Source organism: Lynx canadensis, chromosome A3, assembly GCF_007474595.2.
Source record: "Lynx canadensis isolate LIC74 chromosome A3, mLynCan4.pri.v2, whole genome shotgun sequence".
Classification (NCBI taxonomy): domain Eukaryota; kingdom Metazoa; phylum Chordata; class Mammalia; order Carnivora; family Felidae; genus Lynx; species Lynx canadensis.
Window position 1 is genome coordinate 90,354,953 of NC_044305.1, and position 27,248 is coordinate 90,382,200.

General features: G+C 38.3%; 1 protein-coding gene across 1 annotated transcript in view; it reads right to left on the bottom strand.

Annotated features, from left to right (window-relative positions):
* The window catches only part of LOC115510751 (meiosis 1 associated protein), a 65,487-nt gene extending 41,431 nt beyond the window's left edge, over positions 1-24,056 (bottom strand). The window contains 4 exon segments of the mRNA XM_030310950.1: positions 5,623-5,791; positions 7,269-7,454; positions 23,797-23,951; positions 23,954-24,056. Coding sequence (XP_030166810.1) covers positions 5,623-5,791; positions 7,269-7,454; positions 23,797-23,951; positions 23,954-24,035 — 592 coding nt within the window. The 5' untranslated portion in view covers positions 24,036-24,056.
* Between the last annotated feature and the right edge of the window lie 3,192 nt (positions 24,057-27,248).

Below are 27,248 nucleotides of genomic sequence, written 5' to 3' on the forward strand. Positions count from 1 at the left end.
GTTTCACCAGAGGATTCTCTGTTTATCAGTTTTTTCAAAGAGCCAACTTTTGAATTGTTGATTATTTCCATTGCTCTTTCCAACTAAGGCAGTAAAGAGAATGGTTTAAGTATGTGAGATTTGGAGTCGAACTGCTTAGACTTGAATCCCTGCTCTATCTCTTAACTAAGAAACCTAGGGAAAGTTAATCTGTACAAGAAACTGTCTTAGTTTCTTCATTTATATCCATGAGGATTAATAAGATAATATGTGGAAACTATTTAGAACAGAAAGTATTTGGACAGTAAGTGCTTAATAAAATGTTGCTATTATTATGGTCAAAAAGCAGAAGTTAGATTTCCATAAACAGAGTTAGGTTAAGAGAATGTGGCTTTTAGTTCATGTATCTTTTCCTTGAGGCTCAGAACTTACTTAAAAATGAGACAAGCTAGTAGCATTATTTCCTCCATTGACGGCTGTTTTATGGGATTATCTTTGGCTGTTGGAATTGGTAGGCTTTCTTAGACCCTAAATTTATGATCAAGATTCAGTATGAGGGATCTGCTCTAATGGGCAGGGTTGGCTTATATGCAAAGAGGGCATGTAAAGATAAAAAAAAGTCTGCTAGCTTCCCCTGTGAGAGGTATACCTCCTCATATCTCTATTTCATAAGTCAACACTTCTTAGTCCTCTTTTGAGAGCAAAAGAGGAACAAAATGGATAAACAGAAAAGAAAGGCAACAAAAACTGTTGGAAGTGTTTTATGACATTTTGTTACATACAAACAAAACACCACATACATGAATTGTAACAATGTAACCTAGGGGCACCTGGCTGGCTTAGTCAGCAAAGCATGTGACTCTTTACCTCAGGGCCCTGAGTTTAAGCCCCACACTGGGCTGGGCCCTGGAACCTACTTAAAAAAAACAAACAAACACAAAAATACCAATTACTGAGAAACAATGTGCAAAAATAAAATCAGTGTAATGAGGTAGTGGGATTATGAATGGTTTTAAATTTAAAAATTATTTATGATCATATCTTCTTTTTCAATAAAAAAAATTTTAGAGCTTGAAATATTCTCAGTAAAAAGGCATATACAAAAAGGTTCTATTACTACTATTAATATCAACAGATAACATTTATTTACTGTTCACATGTGCCAGGCACTGTTCTATGTGCTTTATATACAAGGTGTATTTAATCCTCATATAAACCCTATGAGGCAGTTATTCTTATTAGCCCTATTTTGTAAATGAAAAAATTCTGGAATAAAAAGTTTAAATAACTTGTTGAAGTCACACAGTTCTTCAGTAAAATGTAAAAATCCAATTGGATAGTTAAATAAATAGTGATGAATTTATATAGTAAAATGCCTCACAGCTATTAAAAAGAAATGTGTTAGATCTCTATGTGCCAATATGGAGAAAATTACTGGATAATTAGAGAAATGAAAAAATAAAAATGCAGACAGAATATAGGTACATTTTTAGGAAAGTATTAATAAAAATAATAATGTTACATTTAGGTCCATGTCCATATGTGTAAGGAGAATGATTCAGCAGAATGTGCCCTACATAGCTGATGGTGGTTATCTCTGGAGAGAGCAGAATTTTGGGTCATTCTGAACCATCTATATTATACTCCTGCAATGTTTAAATTTGTACAACTTGTAATAAAAAAAATGTTAAAATGACCAGATAAAAGCTACCACAAAGAGAGCTGGGCTGGATCTTCAGCTACATTTTAAAACAAAGAAAAAATGAACAAGTTAGACCAAGCAAGAACAGCTGAAAGGAATTACCACTTATGTGGCTGCAAGAAAATATATAATAGGCTCTATAGTCTGAACGTTAAAAGAACACCTTAACTGATACAAATGTGATTTAATCTTTTCCTTTTAGATTTTATTAAAAAACATTCTCAAATGTGAGTCTAGGGGCGCCTAGGTGGCTCAGTCGGTTAAGTATCCGACTTTGGCCCAAGTCATGATCTCGCTGTGCTGACAGCTCAGAGCCTGGAGCCTGCTTTGGATTCTGTGTCTCCTTCTCTCTGCCCCTCCCCCATTCCTGTGCTGTCTCTCTCTCAAAACTGAATAAACATTAAAAAAATTTTTTAATAAAGTTTTAAAATGTGAGTCTACTTTCTTCATTTCTTTTTTTTAACGTTTATTCAGTTTTGAGAGAGAGAGCGAGAGAGAGAGCGCAAGTGAGCACGAGCTGGGGAGGGGCAGAGAGAGAGGGGAACAGAGGATCTGAAGCAAGTTCCACGCTGATAGCAGAGCCCAATGTGGGGCTCGAACTCATGGATCATGAGACCATGACCTGAACCGAAGTCGGACACTAGACCAACTGAGCCACCCAGACACCCCTACTTTCTTAATCTCTAAATTCATTGTTATTTTGATGATTCTGGACCTTGCAGTCTCTGAGTCATCTTTACAATTAGTTTTCACTGTGCAGGACTGCATTAAAGGAGGCAGAATTTAGACCAATTGAAGGATATATTCTCATAGTTACTTTTTAAACAAATCTGCAATATCAACATTTCTCTGTAACCTGTCTCCTTCTCCAAAAGTGGAGTATAGACACTTTTTATTTAATTGATGGTCATCATTACCAGAGTTAAAAAAATATATAAACAGACTTAAGAAGTATTTTAATTAATTCATGATATTCATGGGCTACAAAGGGAAGCTATGAGTGTTTAAGATATGAACCTAACTATTTGAGTTGATGTCAGAGAGGGTGACTATCACCTGTCCCAAATCATTTTTCCCCCAATCATTCACTTATTTTTTCAAGAAACATTTATTGAGGATCTTCTATGTGCCAGGCAGAATGATACATGGTGATATAAAGATGCATTAGACACAGTCTTATCCTCAGGTACCTTACAGTCCACTTGGGACCTGGCCATTAAAAACAAATCTCAGAAATATTAAACCACCCATGTGCAAAAATTTTCAAAAATATTAACAAGACTAGCTAACTTTTACTGAACATTTATTATACATTAAGTAATTAACACACATGATGTCATTTAATCCCCAGAACTACTGCATAGGGCAGGAATTAATAACTAAGTCTTAGACATTAAGTACCTTGCCCAAAGTTGCATAGCTAGTGAGTGACAGAACTGTAATTAAGACTCAGGCAACCTTATTCCAGAGCATTCATCCTTTTGAGAATAAGAGAAGTTGCTTTTGCTAATTCCTCCATAAGGACACCAATATGAGATAAACATCAATGGAATAAAAAGAATTAATTATGAGGAAAGTAGAGGCACACTGGGAAGATTTCAAACTATGAACCGTACATACACTTAACCCATGAAGAGGAATTACAAATAATTTATGGAATGATGTATTATTTATAAGCAAATAGGAAGTTACTGGAAGAATCATCAGCAGTGACACAAAGCAGAAAGCGTCTTTCCTAAATGTAAAAGCTCTTCTATACAGCTCTGCTCCCTAACTATTCTAAATAAAGGCACCATGTGGAGAGTACTCTGAGCTCTGTGCCACTAGAGATACAGTAAATTCTTTCTGGATACAGTCACTGAAGAGAGAAGAGGACATAGTCCATGCCTGATATCCATGGCCAAAGACAAAGAAAAAGAGCTTCTCTCTCAGATTCAGCTTGAAAACCTACTAGGGAGGACTCTGGTGGCCTAAGGAACTATGATGGCCTGACTTGGGTCATGGTCCTCTCTGAGACCAGGAAGGTAGAGGTGTTACTAGAGAATGGGGATTCAGCGGATGCTAGGCAGACCAAGAACCATCTCCACAGGTATCACTGTCATCAATTCATTCAACAAATACCTCCTATAATCTAGGATATGCTACACACCGGGACATAGAAATGAGTAAGACCAATTCCTAATCCCAGGGCAATTATAGTTTAATGCAAAAAGAAAAGATATGAGGTAGTTTACAGATTAGATGAGAAAACACAATTATCACACAGTAAAACAATGGTGAACAATTCTCCATGGCATATAATTAAGAGCTAAATCATTTGGTACAGATCACAAATGATGTCACTGTTCCAAGGAGAGAAAAATCCATATAGTAATCAGTAGCATGAAGTAGGACTTAAGGGAGGGGGAGGATTTGGCTGGAAGAGATTAAGGGAGGGAACTCAGGAGAGAAGAGGGAATTCAGAGGAAAAGACTACTGTAAATGGAGAGATGGAGAGGGAAACACATTCAGTGAGGAGACTGGCTTGAGAAAAGCAGAGCGTGCCAAGTAGGCGAGAGTTCGTAAACCACACAGCTAAGGCTGGTACCCTCCCTCCTGGACCAGAACAATGTCAATGGCCTCATGATGCTGGAAGGATCCACATGTGTCAGGATTTGAGGGGAAACACACCCTTAGTTACTAACTCTTTGACCTAATTAGCAGGTTATCCAAGTGTGACCAGGAAGAGATCAATGGTGTCAAAACAGTGGGCTCCTCCCATGTGCACAACCTTGGAGAAGGCCAAGGGCCAGAAAGGGCCACTGACGGGTGAACAATAACTTGTGTATTGGTTAAATTAAAACTGGTTAAGAACCTCTTAAACTCCATAATTTGGGAATCTCTACTTGACTTTCTGACTAAAATCTTTTCATAAATTTCTGTTGTCTTAGAATGAAATCTAAATGTCTTCAAATGGCATATATGGCTTTTCTTGATCTAATCCTTGCCTACCTTTACAGACTCACTCTTGCCTCTGCCTGACAGGCTCTAGTCATAGGGAACCATGGGCACTTCCCTGAAAATTGATTTACCTTGCTTTCTCATGCCCCCAGGTCTCCTTTTTGAGTGCCCTTTTCCTTCTTCCTCTGCATGACTAATTCCTACATGTCCTTTAACACTCAGTTTGAATATTTTCTGTTCTGGGAAGTTTAGAATTATTAGTGATTTATGTAGGATTTATTGGCAGGGGCCTGGGCACCAGAGGTTGCTGGGTCAGGGTAGGCAGGCTGGGGACACCAGGATTGGGAAGCTGGCAACTAAGAACCCTATCATGGGGAGGTGGGAAGGATGCAGGAGGCAGGGTGTGTGTGAGCTGAGACTCTAATCCCCTGGCACATCCTCCATTGTTCTATCAAACTTAACTTATAAAATATAAATCCAAAGATAAAATTATGAAGAAATTCAAGACAGCAACCAAAGAGCATTAAATCCTAAGCATAGGGTCTTTCTGAATGCACGGCCCTGTGTGACTGTGTGCTCATAAACCTATGAAGCCAGCCCTGTGTATAAATCTGTTCATTCAGCATTGGTTATAATAGCAAAGTGTAACAAACCAAATTGTTTATTAATAAGTGATTAAACAAACAAACTATGGTCCAACCACACAAAAAAAATCATGCAGCCAGTAAAAAATAAGACAGATCTATAGATACTAACACAGATAGCTGTCCACCACACAAAGAAGGCTATAGAATATTACGTATAATGTGATCCCACTAGAATAGTAAATACATACTTAATATATATTTAATATGTATAGGTCTATATATACACCTGGAAACACCTGTCTGAACTGTAGTGAAGTCTGTTGGTTTCTTTTCATTGAAGAACAAAAAGACCATGGAAAATAATCTTCCTGACTACTTATTAAAATTCTTTTTACCTTTTCCTTTCATTCTTACCATCGCTGCTAGGCTCTTCAACAGGGGATACTGAGTCCATACACTCTAGGACTCCCTCTGTGATCTCAACCACCTGAAGTCTCCTGACCCTTACTAGGTCTGTATCTTTCAATCCTTCCTCCAATTGTTTGACCACCTCTTTTCCAGGCTGAGAAGTCAGAACAGTAATCTGGAAATAAATTCAAGAATCAATGTATCTACTTTCCCTGATGTACAGACGGAAGGATATAATAGATCACATATGAAGGATAAACACAGCAGAAAACTTTGGCAGTGGCTATTGTCTTTAAGACAAAGAAGAGGGTTTCATGGCAACTTAAGAATCAAATTTCATTCACCAGATTGTGGTGGGAGAGATCTGGTGGGACAAATCCTCACAGGACCCTTCCAAACAGGTGGGACCTACCCCAGAAAGTGACCAGTGAGAAGTCATCCCTGTTTTAGTTTTTTAAAATTGCTTGAAGCACTGGCAGCGTCTCTCATCTTAAAAATGCTTTAATGTTATAAGGTAACAAAGGAAAGAAAATCCTTAAATTCCAATCACTAAGTGTGTATTAAATATCAGAGAGTCTCAATGCTTCTTTCTCATGGTGGTGCTTCCACACAGACTTCTCTCCTTGTTCAACCTGGATATAGGTAAACTGTTTCTTTTGCTCTCAACTCTAAAATGTACTTACTCTAGATCAGTATAGCTAACCTGAAGGAATATTGAGGTGTTTGTGTATAATCTGAATATTTTATTCCACCTGAATGAATATACCATATGTTTTCATTAGCAGTTTTGTCTTGAATTTAAAAATCTGGAAGGCAAATATTAAATATATACAATTCTCTTTTGTACTTGGACTTTTTTTTTTGGTGCTTAGACATTTTTAATTAAAGAAGAAGAATGCAGATAAAAGCAGCTATTTTTTAAACTCATCTGTTTGATGCTTGCCGTTTTTGGAGACTGAATGTGTTTTTAACTAACAGCACTCACCCACCCAGTGGAGTATTGAGGCATGACTTACTTATATATTTTTAAGATTTTCTTAGTCTGCACTATAATTTTAGCAGTCTTTAAATTTGCACATTTGCTAAGTCTAAGAAAATTTATTCAATTAGATGCCAAGATTTGACTAACAACAACTGTAAATTCTTTTTTTTTTTTTTTTAAGTAGGCTTCACACCTAGCACAGAGCCCAATGCAGAGCTTGAACTCATGACCCTGGGATCAAGACCTGAGCTGAGAAGAAGAGATGGACACTTAACCCACTGAGCCACCCAAGCATCCCATCAATTGTAAATTCTTAAGGATGCCCAGTAAATATAAATATAGACACTGATCTAGCCAGTTTAGCAATTGCTTCGTAAGTTCCAAAAATCCAGAGGCAGACGGCATATTCAGATTTTATTTTGATTTCAGTTTTCATTATAATTCATGTGAGCCCATATTTTTAGCGTCCCTCTCTATGCCTAGCTCTGTATTAAGAATTGCACGGGCTAGAGGAAAAATGGAACATATCTCTGTCTGCAGGGAGATGAAAATCTAGCCTTGAAAATTACCTTCAAAGTGTATGAAACAGAGAAAAATATAAGGATGACAAATAATGAAGCATCTAGAGGGACTGAAATGGGCTTAGAGTCCTAAGGCCAGGATCTCTTACCTCCAGGGAAGTGTAGCTCAGAGCTGCACCTGTGGCCACGTGTCTGGTGTACTGTTTGAACTGCTGGAGCCCATCCTCTACTGCCAGCTGCAGAGAAGTGCTGTGTGGTCTGAAACAGCCTTCTTTCTGCAACGTGCGGAGTTCTGAGATGCAGGCCTGCAGCCTAGCAAAGTTCCCTTTCACTTGCTGCAGAGAAAAATGAATGAAAGATGCACATCTTTAGTGGCCCAGGTTCCAGATTAATTGGCAGTCTAACTTAATTACTAATTACTCCTCAGGGGTCTCTTCCGTTCCTGAAACCTGCTTATTTGACCAATATCTACTCAGTGCCTACTATGTTCTAGGCACTGCACTAAAATCTTCCATACACCAGAGAAAAGAAAATTTATAGCCAAAGGGCTTTGATTATATGGAGTTACCAGAAACAGGAAAGGAAGTGTTGGAACTCATTCACTCACCCAAAGGAAAGTTTAGTTGTGACTGCTGAGTTTAACTTTGGGGTGGTCTGCAAACTGGAGGCCTAGCAGGGTCACTCTCAAACATTATCTTCATTTCTAGGCACTGGGAGCTTCTCTACTTCCCAGAAATGAGGATTCTGATGTGGTTAATCATTTTAGAACTGATAAGGTCCTACCCAGTCTGCTCCTCAGGATCACTTCAGTAAAGAAGAGGTGCTTGGCTCAGTCTGCAGTCAGCTCAAGGAGCCAACAGGTAAACCTCTTGGTTCTCCTCACCCCCCTTTATAAAAAGTTGCTATCAACTTTTTATATATATAATATATATATATAATATGTAATATAATATATAATATACAATACTAATATAATTATATATTATATAGAATATAATTATATATTATAACATATAATTAATATAATATATATTATCTCTTAACATCTAATATATATATTTATCTCTCATCTTTATCTATATTCTCGCTCCTTATCTCTCTTCTCTTTCTCCCCTCTCTCTTCTCTCTTTCTCTCCTCTTCCTCTATCTTCTCTCTTCTCTATCTCTATTATCTATCTAATCCTCTCTATCTGTTCCTTTTCCTAAGGATGTATATACATTTTGAATAATGTGGAATGAAATTTGTAACATTATTTGATTCCAAGCATCATAGCAGGTGGGGGTTGGGTGCAGAAAAATGATTACTTGGGATAAGGAAACCTTCCTGACAAAGAGCGGAACTGAGCAATATTTGCAAAATGCACATACAATTTATAAGCATGAGCTGCAGTACTGTCAGGGTACAAAGACTGCTTAAGTCAACCCCTCCCTCACTCACTTCCACAGCTGCTTACTTTGTGAATATGCTCCTCTCCCTGAGTTTCTGGGAAAAACACAAGAAACAGGATGAAATGGTTACACAAAAAGAGCTTGCAATTTAGATGGGAAGATAAGAAACCTAGTCAAGAAAGCAATGAGAACAAATGAGACCATAGGTATAGACCAGAGGCCTTCAAGAATTTCTTTTCACGTACCCCCTAAAAGAATCTGATGAATGATTCGTTCATTCATTCATTCATTCCAAGTTTTTACTTAAATTCCAGTTAGTTAACATATAGTGTAATATTAGTTTCAGGAGTAGAACTTAATGATTCATAACTTACATATAACACCCATACTCATCACAAATACCCTCCTTAATCCCCTTCACCTGTTTAACTCCCCCAACCCCTGCCCACCTCCCCTCCAGCAAGCCTCAGTTTGTTCTCTATGGTTAAAACTCTGTTTTATGGTTTGCCTCTCTCTCTTTTTCCCCACTATGTTCATCTGTTTCGTTTCTTATTTTCCACATATAGGTAAAATCATGGTATTTGTCTTTCTCTGACTGACTTAATTTCACTTAGCATAATAGTCTCTAGCTCCATCCACACTGTTGAAAGTGGCAAGATCTCATCCTTTTTGATGGCTGAGTAATATTCCATTATATATTATATTATATTATATTATATTATATTATATTATATTAATTATATTAATTATATTAATTATATTAATTATATTATATTATATTATATTATATTATATTATATTATATTATATAAATATATATATACACACACACCACATATTCTCTCTCCATTCATCAGTTGATGGACATTTGGGCTCTTTCTGTAGTTTGGCTATTATTGATAATGCTGCTATAAACGTCAGGGTGCATGCTCCCCTTTGAATCTGCATTTTTGTATCCTTGGGTAAATACCTAGCAGTGCAATTGCTGGATTGTAGTTCTATTTTTAACTTTTCGAGGAAGCTCCATAGTGTTTTCCAGAATGGATGCACCAGTTTGCATTACTACCAACAGTGTAAGAGGGTTTCCCTTTCTCTGCATCCTCACCAACACTTGTTGTTTCCTGTGTCATTCATTTTAGCTATTCTCATTGGTGTGAGGTGATATATCATTGTAGTTTTGATTTGTATTTCCATGATGATGAGTGATGTTGAGCATTTTTTCATGTTCTGTAAGCCACCTGTATGTCTTCTTTGGAAAAATGTTTATTCATGTCTTCTGCCCATTGCTTAATTTTCTGCCCACTGTTTTTTGGGTGTTGAATTTGTTAATAAGTTCATCATATATTTTGGATACTAACCCTTTATCAGATATGCAATTTGCAAATATCTTCTCCCACTCCAAAGGCTATGTTTTAGTTTTGTTGATTGTTTCCTTCACTGTGCAGAAGCTTTTTATTTTGATGACATCCCAGTAGTTTAGTTTTCCTTTTGTTTCCGTTGTTTCAGGAGACACATCCAGTAAGAAATTGTTACAGCCAATGTCAAAGAGGTTACTGCCTGTGTTCTCCTCCAGGATTTTGATGGTTTCCTGTCTCACATTTAGGTCTTTCATCCATTTGAATTTATTTTTGTGTATGGTATAAGAGAGTGGTCCAGTTTCATTCTTTTGCATGTTGCTGGCCAGTTTTCCCAACACCATTTGTTGAAGAGACTTTTTTCCATTGGATATTCTTTCCAACTTTGTCAAAGATTAATTGTCCACATAGTTGTGGGTTCATTTCTGAGTTTTCTATTGTTTCATTGATCCATGTGTTTGTTTTTGTGCCAGTACCATACACTGTCTTGATCACTACAAGTTTATAATATAACTTGAAGTCTGGACTTGTAATGCCTCTAGTTTTTTTCTCTTTTTAAAGATTACTTTGGCTATTTGGGATCTTTTGTGGTTCCATACACATTTTAAGACTGTTTGTTCTAGCTCCATGAAAAATACTGGTGGTATTTTGATAGGGATTGCATTAAATATGTAGATTGCTTTGGGTAATATAGGCATTTTAAAATTTGTTTTTCCAATCCATGAGCATGGAATGTCTTTCCATTGTTTTGTGTCATCTTCAATTTTTTTCAACCATGTTTTATAGTTTTCAGAGTACAGGTCTATTTATCTCTTTGGTTAGATTTATTCCTAGGTATCTTATGGTTTTTGGTGTAATTGGGATTGAGTGCACTTGGTTTCAATCAAATGGGATTGATTCCTTGATTTCTCCTTCTGTTGCTTCATTATTTGTATTGAAATGCAATAGATTTTGGTATGTTGAAATTGATATGTTTGATTTTGGTATGTTGTGTCCTGCAACTTTACTAAATTTGTGTATCAGTTCTAGCAGTTTTTTGGTGAGTATTTTGGGTTTTCTATATAAAGTATCATGTCATCTGCAAATAGTGAAAGTTTGATTTACTCCTTGCCAATTTGTATACCTTTTATTTCTTTTTGTTGTCTAAATGCTGAAGCTAGGACTTTCAGAACTATGTTAAATAACAGTGGTGAGAGTGGACATCCCTGTGTTGCTCCTGACCGTAAATGAAAAGATGTTTTTCCCCATTGAGATTACTAGTTGTGGGCTTTTCATGTATGGCCTTTATTATGTTGAGATTTGTTCCCTCTAATCTTACTTTGTTGAGGGTTTTCATCATGGATGGATGTTGTGCTTTGTCAAATGCTTTTTCTGAATCAACTGAAAGGATCATATGATTTTTATCCTTTCTTTTATTAATATGGTGCATCATGTTGATTGATTTACAAATACTGAACCACCCTTGTAGCCCAAGAATAAATCCCACTTGGTCATGGTGAATGATTCTTTAATGTACTGCTGGATTCAATTTGCTAGTTTTTTATTGAGAATTTTTGCATCCATGTTCATGAGGGATACTGGCCTGTAGTTCTCTTTAAAAAATTTTGTTTTTTGGGGGCACCTGGGTGGCTCAGTCAGTTAAGCATCTGACTTTGGCTCAGGTCATGATCTCGTGGTCCCTAAGTCCAAGCCCGTGTCGGGCTCTGTGCTGACAGCTTGGAGCCTGGAACCTGCTTCAGATTCTATATCTCCCTCTCTCTCTACCTCTCCTCTGTTTGTGCTCTGTCTCTCGAAAATAAATAAACACTTAAAAAAAAATTTTTTTTTAAGTGTTTATTTTTGAGACAGAGAGCGAGAGAGCACACACACATGCAACAGGCGAGGGACAGAGAGAGGGAGAGAGATAACCCCTAAGCAGACTCCTTGCTGTCAGCATTGAGCCCAGTGTGGGGCTCAAACTCAGGAACCATGAGATCATGACCTGAGCCAAAATCAAGACTCAGATGCTTAACTGACTGAGCCACCCAGGTACCCCCAATTTTTTTAAAGTATATTTATTTATCTTTGAGAGAGAGAAAGAGAGAGAGAGAGAGAGCGAGTGAGCAGGGGAGGGGCAGAGAGAGAGAGGGAGAGAAAGAATCCCAAGCAGCCTCTGTGGCCATGAGCACAGAGCCGGAGGCAGTGCTCAAATCCACAAACCATGAGATTATGACCTAAACCGAAACCAAGAGTCAGGTGCTTAACGGACTGAGTCATCCAGGCACTCCTGCATTTTTATTTTGAAAACTGAAACAAAAAGCTTGTTTCCTGTAATTAAAAAAAATTTTTTAATAGGATGACCTCCTGATAGTTCTGCAAGGGGGATACAATAATCTTTAGGGAAGGGAAATGATCTTCCAAAAAGGTTTGAAAATATTGCCTATTTTGTATTGGAAAATTCTGCCAAATGCAATGGTTTTGGAAATATTGGAAATTAAGCCGTTCTTTCTTACATTAACCAAATAATAGGGCCACTTACTGCTTGAGAACTCTCCTGGTTGATAACTTGCTGTAGCAGGAGGCCATGCACCCAATTCATCTAAAAGATAACATCATTTAGAAACAAGCTAAACAGAAAGTAGGCTAAAACGTAACTATGCATTATATCTATATCCCTTGAAAATGGAATCTGATCTCTCAGGAACTCACTTTGATTCTGGAAGTGATTTAAAAAAAATTTTTTTTAACGTTTATTTATTTTTGAGACAGAGAGAGACAGAGCATGAATGGGGGAGGGTCAGAGAGAGGGAGACACAGAATCTGAAACAAGCTCCAGGCTCTGAGCTGTCAGCACAGAGCCCGACGCGGGGCTCGAACTCACAGACCACGAGATCATGACCTGAGCCGAAGTCGGCCGCTTAACCGACTGAGCCACCCAGGCGCCCCCTGGAAGTGATTTTAAAATGCAGGCTTTGCAGAAACATTAATTGTCTAGAATGTGAAGAGCTCATATAGCTTGGCTGAGAAACAATTTCTGTACATCAAATGTTGATGATAGACTGATGAATTCTACAGAAAGTCTCCTATTCTTAGCTCTTTTTCCTCATGAATTGCCTAGGCAACATTCCATACAGCAACAGTGTAAATTGTTTTGACTTGAGTTCCAAATCCAAAAGATTAGGTCAGGGACCTATAGGGAGCTGTTAGATAAAGAGGGAGAAAATAGGTGGTAGGAAGATGAGGCCTGGTGCCTCTGAGCAAATTACCTGCAGTCTGTAATCTGAGCAGTCAAATGTCACACCTCCTCCTCCCCCTTCCTTGGATGGAAACTTTGGGATTACCATTGTGGAAGATTTAAATGTGCTTTAGGAAGTTGCTGAGTTGAAATGTGGTCCAGAGAATCAGGTACTGAAGTTGCCTACAACATTGTTTGGAGTTATTATCTATTACATCACAAACTCAAGTTCTCTGTCTTAGATGTCTGGGTGGTTTCAAGGTGCAGAGTGGAGACCCTGATTCAGTTAGATGGGCTTTGCACAGAGAGGTGGACGCTGGGATAAATGGGTAAGGACTGATGGATCCTCACTGCATTTCTTTCAGCTTTGTGTAGACTAGTGGTACAAATGTGCCTAGAGGATGTTCTTTTCCTAGATCTAGTACCAGTGTGTTCTCCTTGCCCTAGGCAGTTTAGGATAACTCAGATTGATGTCTCATTGGAATTCAGATGAAAAAATTAGAATATACTTTAAGTCAGTGATTTTCAAAAATCTTTTTATCAAGTACAACTTTTTATTAAAAATTTACATAGACTCTCTATGCATACATTGCATTTTATCAGCACAAAGATATTTTTAATATCTTACTTTAAAATTTTGTATATATAATACATGCACCTGGTTCAAAATTTAAGGGTTATAAAATGATATGTGGAAAAAAAATTACCTTTCCACTCTTACCCTTCAGCTAACCAGTGGTTTCCTGGAGGTAATCAACATTGCTACCTTGTTGGGTATCTTCCCAGAGATTTTTTTCTTTACATGAAAGAAAATATAAAAGATAATTTTCTTCTTAACAAAATAAAAGAAACTATGATAGTCTTTTGTATCTTGATTTTGTTACATAGTATACTTGGGCAGTCCATCATTTCATTCAATAGATAAAAAGTGTCTTAATTTTTATAGCTACAGAGTGTTCCATTAATGGAACGTAATTTTATTTAACCAATTCCCTATTGACATTAGATCACTTTCAATCTTTTGCTACTGCAAACAGTGCTGAAATGATAATACTTAAATCATTTTTTCACATATGAAAATATATCTGTAGGATAAGTTCCTAAAGCAGACTTGCTAGGTTAAAGGGTATGATACTGTCATCAAATAGCCCACCATAGAAATTGTGTTAATTTATACACTCATAAATGGCATGTAAGTGTGCCTGTTTCTTTAAAACCTCATGAATAGTAAGTTATTAACTTAAAAAATATCTCTGGCAATCATACAGGTGAAAAATAATAGCATCTCAATGTACTTTTAACTTTTACTTTTGTTAAGTGACATTGGACATATTTTGATATGTTGAAGGGCCATCTACATTTCCTTTTCTGAAAATTACCACGTATATCATTTCTCATTTTCATTGATTATTGATTCTATTGATTACCTTATTGATTATGTAATACTGTTTGTTTGTTTTTTTGCCAAGCACATATTTTCCATTTTATACAGCTGAATTTTATTAATCTTTTATTTTTGGAATTTGGGGTTTTGTGTTATTGTTAGAAAAGCCTTTCTTCCTCTGATATTTTCCCCCTTGCTCTGTGAGCTAATTATCAACATGTTGCTTCTCAGATCCAATTCACCCTTCAATATACCTCTGCAATAATGGACAGAATCCCTTTAAACATTTCTCCTTACATGGACCATGATGTTAAACATTTGAGTAGAGAGCACTGGAAGAACACTGCAGGAGGAAGACACTTTCCTGCTGAAAGCGATGGGGTGTGAGTACATCTGATAGTGCTCCACACATGGGCCCGGAACTTGCAGAACCCTGATGTTACAGACTGAATGTTACATTCCCTTAAAATCCATATATTCAAGCCCTAATTCCCAATGTGGTGGCATTTAAAAGTGAGGCTTTTAGGAGGTAATTAGGTTTAGATGAGGTCATGAGGATGCAGTCTCCATGATGGGATTAGTGCCCTTATAAGAGGAAGGACACCAGAGCTCTCTCTTCACATGCATGCACTGAGGAAAGGCCATCTGATCACACAGCAAGTATCTACTGTTTGTAAGGCAGAAGAGGGCTCTCACCAGAACCTGGCCATGTTAGCACCCTGATTTTGGACTTCTAGCTTCCCAGATTTTGAGAAAATAAATGTGTACTGTTTAAGCCATCTAGTCTACAGTATTTTGTTATGACAGCCTGAACTAAGACACTGGCAACCACCTAGCCGTGGCTTGGTGATCACCTTTCAGCGGTCCTCTTGGCATGGAGCCATGCTTCAGGCGTCCTGCCTGCACTAATGCCCCACTCCATCTTTCACCTCAGAGATCTGTCTCCTGTGACCCTCCCAGTGATGCTGCTCTTTCCACAGGGACACTGTCTGCTCTAGGCATCCTGTCATCTCCACTCTGCACACTGTGCACCAGTCATTGATTATAGTTCACCTACACATGGAGGATTGCAGTAACCATGGACCAGCTCTGGCTTGGGAAAACCAGTGAACTTCTCTGCATCCAGTGAGCTGCAACTATACTCACTCCAACTGGATCCGAACTCCAGCCTTGGGAAAGGAGTCCACTTTTCAAGTTTATCCTTTCTTGAGATCACTCTCTCAGGTCTAAGATACCATAAAAAGTTCTCTTGCATCTTACTGTATAATTTTTTGTTCTATATAAGCCTTTATTGTCCTAATTAGAAATGTTTGTATTTTAGTTTTTATAACTACATGTTTATATAATTCCCTTATTTCTTTAGTACTATCCATTAATGAACAATGACAAAAATCTTCATTATAAACAATGACAAAATTTATATATTTCCTTTTCTTACTCTTCCCTTCCCTCTCCTGTAGCACTCAATTATAGTTTATTTTATTATCTTTACTGGAGTTTACTTTTATACTGTTTGATGTAATATATCCCTATTATTTGCCACTTTTAAATAATTTCATTTGAATGTCAGCTATGAAGCATGAGGAAATAAATGCGATAGCCAAATTAGACCACTATTTGTCCTAAAATTCCACTGTAGATCACACATGATTTAAATAATTCCTTTGTTCTAATGAAAAAATAAAAAGAATTGGTAAGATACTCACTGTAAGGGAATTTTTCTGAAATTCTGCTTTAAGAGGAGATTAATCATTTTGGTCAGATTATTTATATTAAGGGCACAATGGATATAAAAGGAATTCTAATATTTTAATTATGATTCCTCTGTCATTATTCCTTATAAAAGGTTCAGGGTTATTTGACTATACTCAGAAATTAAATATGAGGAGTATATTGAGGTATTCATCTTGGGCAAGATTTCCTACCTCTTTCACCATTATATTTTGAGCTAACTTTGCAGATAGAAAATATTACATACTTATATAGGGTAGAGACAGAGGATTTAAGGTAAACGTTTTTCCTTAAACAAAGACCGGATTGTTTTATACATAAGGTAATGATGTTATTCCAGTAATTTCCTTTACCTTTTATCCAGTGTTGAATTTACTGCTTTTTTGGCAGGATTTTTGCCTTGCAATTTTTCTGAGTTACCAGTCAGGGGTTTTTAGACTAGAAAGGTCTGACTTTCTTAATGGAGTGATGAAAGGATCATGGGATTTATCTAGGGCTAAATGTACTGAGGAGTGCCTGAGGCATATACATAGTCACTTGAGAAAGGGAAAAAGAATCCTTTAACCTTTGGGACATGAGCTCATCTCCCAAAAAGCCTCCTATGCTGGATATATTCCATTTGCCCTTCTAGATCACTCTCAACTTTTATCTACCCCTGTTGCTGGACAGAAGTTGGATAAAGCCAAAAGTGATCACAGGAAAGACATGCACAAGGAAAATGGCACAACAGAGGAACATACATGCCACATGGCTGTAACATCATTATCATTCTTACTGTGTCCCCAGTGTGCTAGGAGGAATATCATCACGGGATTATAGAGAATATTACATTTTGTTTATTCCATTCATTAGTAACAGACATTCTGTTTCCAGTTTGGGGCTATTAGGAATAATGCCGTGCCATAAACATTCATGTAAATGTATTGTGTGGACATATTTTCATTTCTGTTGGGTAGATTCTAAGGTGGAACTGTTGGGTTATATAGAAGGTGTATATCTAAATTTTTTAAGACATTGACAAACTATATTTTCTAAAGTGGTTGTTATCATTTTACCTTCCTGTCAGCAATGAATGAGGGTTGTAGTTTCTCTCCATTCTCACTAACACTTGGTATTGCCTGTCAGTATTGCCTGTCTTTTTAAGGATAGACATTCTAGTGAGGATGTAAAATCATCTTTGTTTCTCTTTAGCTTTTTATTTTGAAATAATTATAGATCCACAGAAAGTTGCAAAATTGTACAGAGAGGTCCTGTGTACCCTTCCCCCAGTTTCTTCCAGTGGTTTACATATATAACTATAGCACAATTTTAAAACCAGAAACTGACCTTGGTATAATGTTTGATTGAGTTTTATACCACATTATCACACCTGTAGATTCACATCTTGCTAGAGGTTTGTCAAAGTTCTTGATCATTTTGAAGAATCAGCTGTTTATTTCACCAATTTTCTGTTTGTTTTCTTTTTTTTTTTAATTTTTTTTTTCAGCGGTTTTTTATTTATTTTTGGGACAGAGAGAGACAGAGCATGAACGGGGGAGGGGCAGAGAGAGAGGGAGACACAGAATCGGAAACAGGCTCCAGGCTCTGAGCCATCAGCCCAGAGCCTGACGCGGGGCTCAAACTCACGGACCGCGAGATCGTGACCTGGCTGAGGTCGGACGCTTAACCGACTGCGCCCCCAATTTTCTGTTTTCAATTCCATTCATTTATGTTCTTTACTACTTCCTACCTTCAGCTTGCTTTGGTTTATTTTGCTACTCCTTTTCTAAGTTTCCTGAGATGGGATCTTATGTTACTGATTGAAATTTTTTCCTTTCTAATGTAAGCATTTAATGCTATAAATGTCCCCTTGCAGCACTGCTTTAGCTGGATGTTCACAAATTTTGATGTGTATTTAAATTTTCATGCAATTCAATGTATTTAAAATTTTCCTTTGACATTCCTTCTTTGATCCATGAGTTATCTAGAAATGTGTTGATCAGTTTCCAAGTGTTTGGAGATTTTACTGGTTTCTGTTTTTTTTTTGTTTTGTTCATTTATTTTTGAGAGAGAGAGACAGGCAGAGAGAGAAGGAGGCAGAGATCCCAAGTAGGGCTCCAGGCTGTCAGCACAGAGCTCTGTGTGTGGGGCTTGAACTCACAAACCATGAGAGCACAGCCTGAGCCGAAAATCAAGAGTCAAATGCTTAACCGACTGAGCAACCCAGGTGCCCCTGGAGATTTACTGTTAAGTTTTTGCTATTAATTAATTAATTCATGAGAGAGAGAGAGAGAGAGAGAGAGAGAGAGAGAGAGCATGAGTGAGGGAGAGGGGCAGAGGAACAGAGAGAGAGAATCTTAAGCAGCTTCCATGCTCAGCACAGAGCTTGAGGTGGAGCTGGGTCCCATGACAATGGGGTCATGACCTGAGGCATAAATCAGTCAGACACTCAACCCACTGAACCACCCAGGCACTCCATGTTTCTGTCTAGTTTGATTTTGTCCTGGGCAGTGAACAAACTGTGTATGACTTCAATTCTTTCAAATTTGTTGAAGTTTCTTTTATGGCCAAAGATATGGTCTATTTTGATCAAGTGTTCTGTGGGTGCTTGAAAGAATGTGTATTCTGGTATTGAGTGGAGTAGTCTATAAATGTTGATTAGATCCTATTGGTTAATATTTTTCTACATCCTCATTGATTTTCTTTCTAGTTGTTCCATCAATTGTCAAGAGAAGGACATTCAAAGTCTCCAACTATCATTGTGGATTTGTCTATTTCTTATTTCAGTTCTATCAGTTTTTGTTTCATGTATTTTATAGCTCAATTCCTTAGTGTGTACACACGTGATATTGCTATGTCTTCTTCTTGGTTTGACTCTTTTATCATCATTTAATATTCCTTTCTATACCTGATATTCTTTGGTAAAGTCTACTTTATTTGATATATTAATACAGCCATTTCTGCTTTGCTGATTAATGTATCAGGGTATATCTTTTTTCATCCTTATACTTTCCACCTACTTAAAAAATTTTTTTTTTCATGTTTGCTGTTGAGAGAAAGAGAAAGAGAGAGAGAGAGAGAGCAGAGAGAGAGGGAGACATAGAATCTGAAGCAGGCTCCAGGCTCTGAGATGTCAGCACAGAGCCTGACGCGGGGCTCGAACCCATGGACCGCGATATCATGACATGAGCTTAAGGTCAGGCGCTCCACCGACTGAGCCACCCAGGTTCCACAACTTTCCACCTACTTTATTATAATTGATGTGACTTTGTTATAAATAGGATATATAGTTGGGTCATTTTCCCCCACTCTGCAAATCTATTTCTTTTAATTGATATATTTAGACTATTTTCATTTAATGTAATTATTGGTATGTTTTAGCCTGCCAATTTTTTGATTTCTTTGTTTCCTCAGTTTTTGTTTCTCTGTTTTATCTATCTTACTGTGGGTTACTTAAATTTTTTAAACATTTTTTTATATTCCCATTTTGATTTATCTTTAGTGCTTGAGTGTTTTTGCATAGATTTTTAAGTGGTTTCTCTGAAGTACTACATTATATACATTCTTTATGTAGAAAGTCTCTTTACTTTCCCATTTATAATGCAATTGTTTTAAGTATTTCCTCTATATACATTAACACCATATCAGACAATATTGTAAGTTTTTCTTTAACTGTCAAATATAATTTAGAAATCTCAATAGAAAGTCTATTGTATTTATCTGTATTTTATTCTTTCTGTTGTTCTTTCTTCCTTCTGGATATTCCAAGACTCTTTCTTTTATATTTTCTGTTTCAAGGACTTCCTTTAGGCATTCTGTTAAAATAGATCTGCTGATGACAAATTGTCTTAGCCTTCTTTCATCTGAGAATATCTATATTTCTGTTTCATTCCTTAAGGATATTTTCACTGGATACAAAGTTCTGGGTTAACAGTTCTTTTTCTTTTAGCATTTGAAAAATGTGACACTTCCTCTGGCCTCCTTGGTTTCTGATGAAAAAAGCTACTGTTCCTTATTTTTCTCCTTATAAGTAACATGTCAGTGCTCTTTGAAGAGTTTGCCTTTAGCTTTTATAAATTTAAATTATGATGTATCTTAGAACAAATTTATTTGCATTTATCCTGTTCGGGGCTCACCAGCCTCTTGAATCTTTAGGTTTATAACTTTTGCCAAATTTGGGAAAATTTCGGTGATTATTTCTTTGAATATTTTTTTTTAGCTCCATCCTTCCCCTTTCCTCTTGAACTCTGATGGCACAAAGGTTAGATCTTTTGTTACAGTCTCACAAGTCCCTGAGGCTTTGTTCATTTTTTTTTTTTTATTTTTTTATTTTTGGGACAGAGAGAGACAGAGCATGAACGGGGGAGGGGCAGAGAGAGAGGGAGACACAGAATCGGAAGCAGGCTCCAGGCTCCGAGCCATCCGCCCAGAGCCTGACGCGGGGCTCGAACTCACGGACCGCGAGATCGTGACCTGGCTGAAGTCGGACGCTTAACCGACTGCGCCACCCAGGCGCCCCGGCTTTGTTCATTTTTTAAAGTCTGTTTTCTGTTACTCAGATTGGGTAATTTCTATTTATCTTCATGTTCGTTGATTCTTTTCTCTGTCCTCTCCATTCTGTTGTTGAGACCATCCACTGAAGATTTTTGTTTTTTAAATTTCAGTTACTGTATTTTTCAGTTCTAAAATGTGTATTTGGTGGTTCTTCTTTTTTTAAAAGTTTATTTATTTTTGGGGGGGAGAGGAGCAGAGAGAAAGGGACAGAGAGGGGCCTGGAGAGGTCCTAAGCAGGCTCTGCATTGTCAGCATGGAGCCTGATGCAGGGCTCAAACTCACAAACTGTGAGATCATGATCTGAGCCAAAGTTAAGAGTTGGATGCTTAACGAACTGAGCTTCTGAGGTGCCCCTATTTGGTTCTTTATACTTCTTTTTCTTTGGTGAGACTTTCTATTTTTCCATCTGTCCGAGTATGTTCATAACTGCTTGCTGAAGCATTTTTACGATGGCTGCTTCAAAGTCTTTTTCAGCTAATTCCAATATCTGTGTCATCTCAGTGTTGGTGTCTGTTGTATCCTCATTCAAGTTGAGATTTTCCTGGTTCTTGATATAATAAGTGACTTTTTATTGTATTCTGGACATTTTGGGTATTAGAGGACTCTAGATCTTATTTAAACTTTTGCTTTAGCAGCACCCCCACCCCCCACCCTAATACTGTGCTAATGAGGAGAGTGAGGTTTCCACATAATTATTGCCAGGTGGCTTCTGATTACAGCCCAGAAGGGAGGGTGCCTTGTTACTTCTGGGTGAGAGTGGAAGTTCTGGCTTTCTACATGGCTCCCATTGACACCCTGGAATGGGGAAGCTAAATTACCGTCAAATGGGCATATAAGTCCTTGCTTTTCACTAGGTCTTCAGTGACATCACGCTGCCTTGGAAGCTAAAAGGTACCTCATGTAGAGGCCACTTTGGGGCAACAGGCTTGAGCAATGGAATGTAGATTAAGGCAAAGGGCCCACAGTGACCCCAACCCTCTGGCTGATTACACACCAGCCCATCAGGCAACCCACCTCGAAATGTCCATAAGCTCTAACTGACCAATAGGCTACTGAGAACCAGGCACAGTTACCAAAAAGGGGAAAATTCGATAATCCCCATACCTCCTTACCTTCCCATTTAAAAATGTTTATTCATTTTTGAAAGAGACAGAGACAGAGCACAAGCAGGGGTGGGGCAGAGAGGGGGACACAGAATCTGAAGCAGGCTCCAGGCTCTGAGCCGTCATCACAGAGCCCGACAGGGGCTCAAACTCACGAGCTGCAAGATCATGACCTGAGCCAAAGTTGGATGCTCAACCGACTGAGCCACCCAGGTGCTCCCTTACCTTCCCATTTTAAATACAGTCTCCACCCAGTGCCTATTGCAGTCTGCCCTTTACTATCCTGCTTGCTGCTCCCTTGTGGTGTATTCAATAAACTTCTATCTCCTTTGTTCTGCCTCTGCTGAATCCTTTCACCAGATCGTCACGCCACATTTGGGGGCCCCCTTCTGATTGAGAGAGACACCACACCTCACTTCTGCTCCCACATGGCCTTCAGTCTACCTCCTCAGACACCACCTCAGTAGGGAGGGGAGAGATGTCCTATTTATGTTGGGTAGGAGGGTGGGAGTCCAGGCTCTAATGTGGTTTCCACAGACCCTAGGGGGAGGAAGTCTTATTTCCTCTAGGTAGGGATAAAACTCATGATTTTCCATTAGGCGTTCTCTGACTTTCCCAGCAGCAAGGCTACCTCAGGAAAGGGATGCACCAGAACCGATGAAGTCTTTTACATCCCAGTGATTTATATAGGGGAGAAGGTGAAGATGTGCATTTCTTTGAGGAGGAGGAGGAGAGACAGTTGTCTGTGTATGAGAAAGCTTCATAAAAGCACTGCCCCTGGCCCAGCATTTGCCTTCTTAAATCTCAGGGGATTTTTCACCGGAGTCCTATGGGGAACTGTAGAGAAAATATTTCATGTTTCTTCACAGTTAGGCTTTCTGAGCAAAGAAAGCTGGAACCCTGGTTAAAGAACAAGTCTTGGAAATTAAAGGGTGATTTACTAGCCAGAGACCTCTGAAGACATTTAGACCTGTTTCCCTGTGTTTACATTTCAAAGGGGGATAAAAGGGGTGAGTTGCTTACATTCCAAAGGACTGTAAATGCCAAGGTTTCTCTCCCTCTCTGGAGTGGAGGAGGGCAAGATGTGGCTTATTTACACTCTCAGATTAATAATTTTGGAGTTCCTCTTCTGTAGTATAAACTGTGGTTTCTCTCTCGATTGGATAGTGCCCCCCAAATGTGGGGTGGCAGTGGAGTGGAAGCCAGTGGTGCAGGAGGTGAAGGGATTCAACAGGGGCAGAAGTTTACTGCAAGGGAACAGCAGGCAAGACAGCAAAGGAGAGACTGCAATGAGGCAGTGGGTGGGGGCTGTATTTAAAAGCGGATGGTAAGGAGGTATGAGGATATATGGAATTTTCCCTGTTTGGTAACTGTGCCTGGTTCTTTTTTTTTTTTATTTTAAAAATTAATTTATTTATTTTTGAGAGAAAGAGAGAGAGCACAAGTGGGGAAGGGGCAAAAAGAGAGGGAGACACAGAATATGAAGCAGGTTCCAGGCTCTGAGCTGTCAGCACAGAGCCCGACACGGTGCTCAAACCTGAGAACCTCATGACCTGAGCTGCAGTTGGATGCTTAACAGACTGAACCACCCAGGCACCCCATTAAAAAAATGTTTTAAAATTTATTTTTATTTTTTTCTGGTTCTAAGTAGTCCATTGATGAGTTAAGACTTATGGATATTTTGAGGTGGGTTGCCTGATGGGCCTGTACACTGTATTCAGCCAGGTGGTTGTTGTGGGCTCTTCTGCCTTGATCAAATTTCCACTGCTCAAACCTATTGTCTAAAAGCGGCCTCTACATAAACCCCTCATGTGCAGGATGACATCTGGCTCTCCCTGTGTTGCCTGTGGGGTACTGGGTGTAAGGAATGGGCACAGTTACTGCTTTAAGTCATAATAACTGTGATCTCTGTTCCAGAAACCTCATAGTTGTTTTCAGGATAAAATGATCAAATATAGATATACTCACCACAAAGGGAAGGATACATTCATGCTGATTTTGTACCATGTATAAGCTGAAGAGGGACATGCGGCTGGGGCCCATCAAGCTGCAGGCTAGACAGAAAAAGTTCTGCAGAGCCTCACAGAGGTTGGAGCAGATGTGAGGCCAGGACGGTAGAGCATATGCACAATGAGAAGCCTTGGAGGTTGCTGGTAAATCTGCGTGGGAGTGGAGGGCCCTTTACCAGTACTTCGCCCATGATACATGCCAACCAGACCAGAGGTGGAACTGCAGTCACTACCTGGATGTTCTCTGTACCTATAGGGAAGGAAAGAGAAACCACTGCCTTTCATAAAACTGAATTATATGCTTGGTTGAAATGATGAACACAGTCCTAGAGGACTAAATCCGGAAAGGAGTCAGACTGGGGATTAAGTCAAATTTCTCTAGGCTATCCCATCTTAACTCCCAAGGGATCTAGATGTTTACCTATAACGTAAGGCTGAGACTGCTTACAGATGCTGAGTGGAACTAAACAAAAAGTGACACAAAAGTCAAATTTCAGTCTTAAAGTAAGCTACCTGCCCTCATAAACTTTATTTATGTATCGGCATTTATTGTTCTATCTTTTACAATTTGTTTCTATGACTGCCTCTCCCAATACTTTGTGAGATTCCCAAGGGGGGAAGAACTGGACTTGCCAACTTGATCTATCAGTGTTCAGCACAGTGTTTATTTGGTATGTAGGAATTTTCTTTCTTTCTTTCTTTCTTTCTTCTTTCTTTCCTTTCTTTTTCTTTCTTTCTTATTTATTTTGAAAGAGAGAGAGAGAGAGTGCGAGAGAGCAAGCACAAGTTGCGGAGGGGCAGAAAGAAAGGCAGACACAGAATCTGAAGTAGGCTCCAGGCTCTAAGCTGTCAGCAGAGAGCCTGACGCGGGGCTCGAACTCAAAGCTGTGAGATCATGACATAAGCTGAAGTCAGACACTTAACCAACTGAGCCACCCAGGCATGCCCAAATATCATTCTTTTTTTTTTTTTTTTTTTTTTTTTTTTTAATTTTTTTTTTCAACGTTTATTTATTTTTGGGACAGAGAGAGACAGAGCATGAACGGGGGAGGGGCAGAGAGAGAGGGAGACACAGAATCGGAAACAGGCTCCAGGCTCTGAGCCATCAGCCCAGAGCCCGACGCGGGGCTCGAACTCACGGACCGCGAGATCATGACCTGGCTGAAGTCGGACGCTTAACCGACTGCGCCACCCAGGCGCCCCCCAAATATCATTCTTAATGGTGATATTGAAAGCTTTCTATCTGACTAGGAGACTGCTAACACCACTTCAACACTGTAGTGAAGGCAGCAATAAGGCAAGATAAATAAATATGACACATTGCAGTGGAAGAAATAAAACTGTTATTATTTGTAAATGACAGGATTGTGTATATGGAAAATCTAAAAGAATTTATAATTTTATAGTTTCTCCCAAAAGGTCTCATCTTTTGTTAAATTTTATTCTTAGAGATCTTATTTTTTTAATGTTAACTTATATGACATCTTTTTAAATTGTTAGTTTATTGCTAATATATAGAAATAAAGTTGATGTTTGTACATTGATTTTGTATTTAACAACCCAGCTGCACTCTCTAATTACAATAATTTATTTGTAAATCCTTTTGGATTTTTTGTCCACAATCATATAATCTGTGAATAATGACAGGCACTGGGATACATGAACAAAGTCAGATCATAACAGCAAAAGGCTATTCGTGACAGTCTTATTAATAATTGGTGCAAACTGCAAACAACACAAATGTCAATCCACATTAGAATGGATAAATTCTTGTATCATCACACATGTAGCATGAAAATGAATGAAATAGTTACACACAACAGGGATGATTCCAAGAAACAAAATATAAGCAGCAAGACACAAAGAATACATATAGTACAAATCTGTCTACATAGATTTTATTTTATTTTGAGAGAGAGGCATGAGAGCACATGAAAGCAGGGGAAGGGCAGAAGGAGAGGGAGAGAGAATCTTTTTTTTTTTCTTCATCAGGAACATTTTATTTCATTTTTTATTTAAAAATTTAAAAAAATGTTTATTTACTTTTAAGAGAGAAAGAGAGACAGAGTACAAGTGGGGAAGGGGCATAGAGAGAAGGAGACACAGAATCAGAGCAGGCTCCATGTTCTGAGCTGTCAGCACAGAGCCTGATGTAGGGCTCGAACTCACAGACTGAGAGATCATGACCTGAGCTGAAGTCAGAAGCTTACCTAACTGAGCCACCCAGGTGCCCCTATTTTTAAATGTTTATTTTTTTTTTCATTCACCACTGAATTCTCCCCCTGCCCTTTTTTTTTTTAATATAAATTTTAGTTAGTCAACATACAGTGCAATATTGGTTTCAGGAGTAAAATTCAGCGATTCATCACTTACATACAACACCCAGTACTCATCACAAGTGCCCTCCTTAGTACCCATCACCATCTAGCCCATCTTTCACCCACCTCCCTCCATCAACCCATAGCTTGTTCTCTATCATTAGGAGTGCGAGACAGAATCTTAAGCAGGCTCCTTACCCAGCACAGAGCCCAGTGAGGGGCTAGATCTCACAACCGTGAGATCACAACTTGAGCTGATATCAAGAGTTAGACACTCAACCAACTGAGCCACCCAGGCACCCCTACACAGATTAAAAAAATAAGCACAAATAGCTATATTGTTTAGGGATGTGTACATAATGGCTAAATTATTCTTAAAAATCAAGGAAATGACTATCATCAAATTAGGGTAGTGATTTTCTCTAGAAAGGAAGGGGGGCATTATGATTAGAAGGGACAAAAGGGGAGGTCTGGGGCATTAGCAATATTCTATTTCCTGACCTTTAAAAAAATTTACATTTATTTATTTTTGAGAGACAGAGAGACAGAGCACAAGTGGGGAGGGCAGAGGAGGAGACAGAATCTGAAGCACACTCTAGGCTCTGAGCTGTCAGCATAGAGCCCAACGTGGGGCTCGAACTCAGAAACCATGAGATCATAACCTGAGCTGAAGTCAGACACTCAACCAACTGAGCCACCCAGGCACCCCTATTTCCTGACCTTTATTGTGGTTACATGGGTGCTCACTTTATAATTATTAAGCTGTATTTTTCATGTTTTATGAAATGTTCTCTCTATATGTTGTATTTAATAATAAAAATATTTCAAAAAGAGTACTAGGAAAATCATAAAAGAAAATATTTTTTAGATTAAAAAAATATGTTCCCATCTTGGGGAGCTAAAATAATTCCATATAATTGTCTGTTAGCTAAAGAATGCAGGGAATATGAAAACTTCTTTGATGTCCCCAGGTCCAAGAGAAATATCCTATTATTTATGATAATTTTCAGAAACTTTGGAATTTATGATCTTTAAAAATGATCTAATAGTACATAGATAAATGTGTTCCCCAAAATCAATCTGTGAATTTATT